The 6,120-nt window shown below is 38.2% G+C and overlaps 1 protein-coding gene across 1 annotated transcript; it reads right to left on the bottom strand.

The window, feature by feature from the left end:
• Window positions 1–784: 784 nt before the first annotated feature.
• Window positions 785–4,322, bottom strand: LOC147612979 (uncharacterized). The gene is made up of 8 exons (XM_086782731.1): window positions 4,090–4,322; window positions 3,449–3,557; window positions 3,157–3,310; window positions 2,655–2,925; window positions 2,415–2,572; window positions 1,391–2,307; window positions 1,127–1,300; window positions 785–982 (listed from the first exon to the last, which is right to left on the bottom strand). Exons 1-8 carry the CDS (start codon window positions 4,320–4,322, stop codon window positions 785–787), a joined length of 2,214 nt encoding a protein of 737 aa, XP_086638857.1.
• Between the last annotated feature and the right edge of the window lie 1,798 nt (window positions 4,323–6,120).

Raw genomic sequence — 6,120 nt, 5'->3', positions numbered from 1 at the left:
TACAAAAGACTAAGGATCTATTTATAGGTGAGGGAGGCCTCTAACCAAGTCCAACTAGGTTCTAGAATTTTCCAGGTTCAGTTTGGCTGAACCTGGAAAATTCAATTTGGCTGAATTTGGATAAGATTTGGACCTAGTTTGGCTCCCTTTTGATTTGGTTTAATCCAGGAGAGAGGAGAGATAAAAATATCACAATTTTTTTGAGTTAAAAACTCCACCACATGTGTGAAATAGGCACCTCCTTAAAGTCCCCCCTTCTCCTTACCAAGGTGTCGAAAATGTATCATTATACCAAAATATCTCATTTTTTTAGTAATATCTCATAGTTTTTAACTAATAAACCTTGTACTAAGTCAACTCTTCATCTTATGTGGGTATTTACTCATTTTTGGGTATTTTCTTTTATTCATTGGATTTATCTCCTCCCCATATTGGATTGATCCTATTGGCCCTATAGAAACCTTAATTGGATCATAATCTAAAATTTTTTGAAAATCTAGACCCTTAGGCTAAGGTCCTTTATACACATTTTCAATTAATTTCAATTGCACATTGGAAAGTTCTTTTTGAATTTCTGTTTCAGGGAAAACCATTTTAGACACTAGGAGGATTTTTATATCCAAAAATATCTCAATTTTGGATTACCTCCCTCTAGACATTTTCTCTCTCCATGCCAAAACAGGATAAAACAGATTCTTTCTTCTATTTAAGAGAGGGGAATAATTACAAGATCAGAAGGGGAGGTTCTTACTCATTTACACCTCAAAAGCTGGAGGGAGGAATCTTACACTCCCTCCTGTGGAGACCCTAACTCTTTCTTTATTATCGGCTCTGAGCACTTGGCCACCATTGTGTTCTCATCATAATGTAAGCAAAATATGTCAACTACGAACTGTGATGTTAGCTTGACATTGGACAACACATGCCCATCCATTTTTCTGATTATCTCCATCTGTGTCTTTGCAAAAAAAATATTCCTCCACTGCTCCCATGGCAGGCATGCAAAGTCTCCCACAGTCCTATTTCTTTCAACCATTTTTCATTCTCCTCTAATGACAAATCCAGGTCTACCTTTAAATCAGCAACGGCTCCATCAATACCTGAAGAGCTTTAGAGTTCAACTTACCCGAATCAGGAGATACCTTTTCTCCAAGGTCGATGACGTCCGTTTCCTCTGCACAGTCATGGTGTCTGAAATCTCCTTAGTCGCTATGGCATAGTGGCGGGATGTTCTTCTTACCAACGTGCCTTCATCCCCCACTTTTAAACTCGTGTCCTTGCTACGCCCCATCGCTATCACCTGCTAGTGAAGGGCATTAGGCTTCTAAAGAGCCTCAAAGCTACTCATGCAAACTCGCAGAAAAACGCAAACCCGAAATTTCTGCCACACCTTTTGATTGAAGTGACCACCAAGTGTGTGGGTGTCATTTTTATAAACCCCAAGTGTTGGAAAATATTCTGTCGTACTATTCGACATGTCAATTCTCATAACTTGCACTTCTTTTAAAAGTCCGACTGTTGGTGGATTTCCTATGAACTTCTTTAGTCGAAACCCATTAATCGGTTTTTTCACCTCTGTTTTAAACATGTCTGCCAGTTTAAATGTCCCTTGACCATAGTCCCTCATTATTCTATATGGTCCAATATATTTCAGTTTCAGCTTCCCCGGGTGTGGCGGCCCCAACTTAGAGTTATATAGCATAACCCAATCATTTTCCTTAAAAACCTTAAATTTTATGTGCCTATTCACCCAAGCTTGTCTCCGCTTCTGAATGACGTCTGTTATAAATGAGCTGACAATTCTGTCCTCTTCCAATTGCATAAGATACTTTTGCCTATGCTTCACCGACTCCTCAAGTGACAATCTTTCTGCTGCAGCCACCCTCAAGCTAGGTACAATATACTCCATTGGCACCACAGCCTCCAATCCATAAACTAATTTTAAAGGTGTCATTCCTGTGGTTACCTTGAACGCTGTTCTGAATGACCAAAGAGCTGAGTCCAATTTAACATCCCAATCGTCCCTATTTTTTGACACAATCTTCTTTAAAATTCTAACCAAGATCTTATTAGAGCTCTCAGCCTGACCATTAGCCTGAGGATGATACGCAGTGGACTTCTTGTGAAGTATTAAATGTGTTTTTGTAAGCACAGAAATGACCTCATTCAAAAAATGTGTACCTCTATCACTAACTAACTCCACTGGGCATCCAAACCTTGTCATAATGTTGTGATACAGAAACTTTGCTACACTACTTGCCTTGTTATCCTTCAAAGCCATGGCTTCTACCCATTTAGTACAATAATCTGTAGCCACCAAAAACCCCACTTTTGAAAAGGCTCTAAGGGCAAAATCGGATTATCCGACATCCTATCCCCTGAATTTGGCTGGCCCATTTGCTAACACACAAAACAGCTCCTTGCATGATTATGAGCATCCTTTAAAATAGTGGGCCACCAAAGCCCTGCCTGCAGTATCTTCTTCCCTGTTATATCACCAGAAAAATGACCACCTGAAATTCCACCATGTGCTTCTTGTAAAAAAGCAGGCTGTTCAAACTCAGGCACACACCTTCTTGCAAAAAAGCAGGCTGTTCAAACTCAGGCACACACCTTCTTGCAAACAAACAGGCTGTTCAAACTCAGGCACACACCTTCTTATAATTTGATCTATGCCCTTCTTATATAGAGCACCTGCAATTACCAGAAATGGTTTGCTTTTTAAAGCCAATTTCCTTCTTTGATCAGTTGTGAACCCTGTGGGCATTACTCCATCCGTTAAGAACACCAACATCTGATCATACCAAGAATCTGATATAGACCCTGAAACTACAAACAAGGCTAAATTAGGTAGTTGATCATCTACTCCTGTTGGCTCTCCACTTTCCAACCTACTCAAATAATCAGCTATTGCATGTTCTTTTCCTGGTGTATGAATGATCACAAAATCAAATTCTTGTAACAAAAGCATCCATCTTACTAATCTCCCTATAAGATAAGGTTTCTTGATCAAATATAACAATGCTTGGTAATCCACATGGAACGTCACCCTATTACTCAGCAAATAATGTCTGAATTTGTTAAGTGAATATACCATGCCTAATGCCTCTCTCTTTGTGACAGTGTAATTTCTTTCAGCACTTGTCATCATTCTACTTGCATAGTATACTGGTCTGAACCAGCCCTTCACTTTTTCCTGCATAAGAACAGCTCCAATAGCAATGTTAGAAGCATCAACAAACACATGAAAAGTTAAATCCCAATCTGGGGGCTGCACTATCGGAGCTACCACCAACATTTTCTTCAAAATCTGAAATGACCTATCTTGAACTGTAAACTAGGAAAAGTCCACTCCTTTCTTTGTTAGGTGTGTAAGAGGTGCACACACATTTGACAAGTATCTTAAATACCTACTATGCCATTTAATTTGCCCCACAAATCGACCCACTTCTTTCAAATTGATTGGTTTTGCAGCCTTCTGTATAACTTCTATCTTCTTCGCATCTATGGACATCCCTTCCGGGACACCACATGACCCAGCAACACTCCCCTTAATACTGCAATAGTGCACTTAAAAGGGTTGAGTGCTACTCTGAACATCCAACATCTTTCCAAACATAGCCTAAGATGATATAAATGGAAATTCTTCTTACTAAATACTGAGAAATCATCCATGAAAACTCTCATGAAGTCTGACAAATATGGTTCAAATGTTTTGCTTGCCACAAAGGAAAATGACAGTGGACCATTTTTTAGTCCAAAGCTCATCACTGTATATGCAAATGCTCCCCATTCTGTAATAAAGGCTATTTTATCCATGTCTTCAGGTGCTACACTGATATGATTATACCCTGAAAAACCATCTAGAAAACTGTACATCTCGTGTCCTGCTATTGCATCAAGGAGTGTGTCACAAAAGGGCATTGGAAATGGATCAGTGATGGTGGCTGTACTTAATTTCTTGTAGTCCACACACACCCTCATCTTTCCATTCTTCTTTGGCACCACAACTATGGGAGATAGCCATGTCACCTCATTAATAGGCTTAATAAACCCTGCATACAATAATTTATCCAATTCCTCTTTTACCTGTCTTGCATATTTTGGATGCAATATCTCTGCAGTATAACAGGTACTGCATCTTTCTTCAAATTTATCTTGTGTTGATGAAGAGCCGGATCTATCCCCTTCATGTCAAAATATTCCCATGCAAATTCATCCTTGAACTCCATTAGTAGCTTCCTCAAATCTTCTTTAAACTGCCCTTTAACATGGATACTAACCCTTACTATCTTAGGGTCTTCCTCAATCCCCAAGTTCATATCCTAAAGCTTCGTTAGCACAAGCACAAGGCTCTTGGTATGCTCCTTATGTTGGGTTCTGTCAAGGCTCTCGACATGCTCCTTCTGTTGGGTGTCAAGATGATAATTAATGTTTTGGGAATCCATATGGGCTGTCAAAAATTTGCTATTACTTTTCAATAAAGTACACAATTTCATCCTAAACTCATCACATTCTCCAACAGAGGGCTGCTTCATTTTCTTTCGGTCGGGTAGGGCATCAGGTTTTTCCTCAAAAGCATCCTCACATCCATCCATGCTAAAAAAATTTGACATCATTTCTCATTAGCTAGAAGGACTGTTTTGCCTTATAGGGTTTGCTAGTCTCGGATTCTCTTGTAGTCTACAGAGAGGTTGCACCATCTCTTGCAGCACTGGGCACTATCTCTTGTACCATTGTACACAATCTTTCCCATTCATGTCTCTCTTGATTTGAATATGGAAGAAGATGATGATGATAATGTGACAATCATAGTGTCTCTTAATTAGTGGGATGAAGGTAACAACATATACTTTCCCACACCACGTCCCCTTTACCATGTGAACTCTCCCATATCAAACCCCCAAATCACCTCAGTGCTCCTCCCGTGCATCGTGTGCTACCATTGGAGCCTGTAGCTTGGCCGCCTCCCTAGCTCTCGCTCATGCCCGCCTTGCCGCCCGCCATGATCATCATCGCCACCTAAGGAGAAAAACTAGAGAAAAAAATATGGTCACTTGCTACTTGCCTATGAGACCTTAGTAAACAAAAATATAAAAGAAAGCCCCTGTGTGGGCAGGCCGTGTTGATGCGGCCTGCCCACTGGGGCTTTTTTTCAATTTCCTTTAAAAAAAGATAAAAATAAAAAAAATGATTACTAATTCTAAACAAAATTTTAAAAAATCCCTATGGGTTTTTTTTTAATTTTTGCTTACTAATCCTAAATAAAAATAAATTTTTTAATTACTAATCCTTAAGAGATATGTGTCTAGCACAACCTATCCCACAAGGGCTTTTTTTTTTAATTTAAAAAAAATAGTTTACTAATCCTAAACGAAAATAAAATTTTTGATTACTAATCCTAAAGAGATATGTGTCTATATGTCTATATGTGTGTTAAAGGAGATAGAGGGAGAGAGAGACAATTTTGTGAGAGAATGGGTATATTTATGTATGTTGTGAATGTGGGGGTATATTTATATATATTATGGGTTTTTGAATATATTTAAATGTGTGTTTTTAAGATAGAGTATAAAAGATAGACTTATTTATAATTGCTCATAGAGATTTCAAACATCAAAATAATAAAATCATAAGCGAGCTTAATCAAAGGATGGACTAGCACAAAGGGAAAATGTGAGCAACCACCATTAGTGAGCTTGATGAGCTAGATAAAAGCCTTATGAGAGCACTCAAGTGAGTAGTCAGATAATAATCATGACCAACAAACAAGTAGCTGAAGGAAGTCACAAATTATGTTGAAGCATAGATTAACTCAAGACAATGATTAAAAGACACAACCAAGTGATTGTGTTTTCCTACATGAAGAGGGATTAAATACTGAGGTAGTGCTATAAAAAAAATTTCAAGATTTTTTTTTCATTTATACAAATCAAATATGCATGAAAACTATCAAACAACCTCATTGTCATTTATGTAAAAATAGTGCACTATGAATGCAGTGATGTCAATTGTTTATTAGCCTTAGTGGTAGTGTTCTAGGAGCATAGGAAGAAAGAAGATTTCAATGGTTTATATGGCACTTTAAATGAGGCTCCTGAGTAATTTTTATGTCTAATT

Source organism: Cibotium barometz, chromosome 44 (genome assembly GCF_041138505.1).
Source record: "Cibotium barometz isolate CiBa-2024 chromosome 44, ASM4113850v1, whole genome shotgun sequence".
Taxonomy (NCBI): Eukaryota; Viridiplantae; Streptophyta; class Polypodiopsida; order Cyatheales; family Cibotiaceae; genus Cibotium; species Cibotium barometz.
The sequence above is the reverse complement of the archived record's forward strand: the minus strand, read 5'-3'. Positions and strand labels throughout refer to the sequence as shown.

What these genes read in the sequence shown, in the direction of transcription:
- LOC147612979 (XM_086782731.1), bottom strand. Translation starts at nt 4,322, where the DNA reads ATGAACTTGGGGATTGAGGAAGACCCTAAGATAGTAAGGGTTAGTATC. An exon ending in ATCCAAAATATGCAAGACAG is followed by an intron (nt 3,558 to 4,089) that starts GTAAAAGAGGAA and finishes GCACTATTGCAG; the next exon opens with TATTAAGGGGAGTGTTGCTG. An exon ending in CAGACCAGTATACTATGCAA is followed by an intron (nt 2,926 to 3,156) that starts GTAGAATGATGA and finishes TTCATACACCAG; the next exon opens with GAAAAGAACATGCAATAGCT.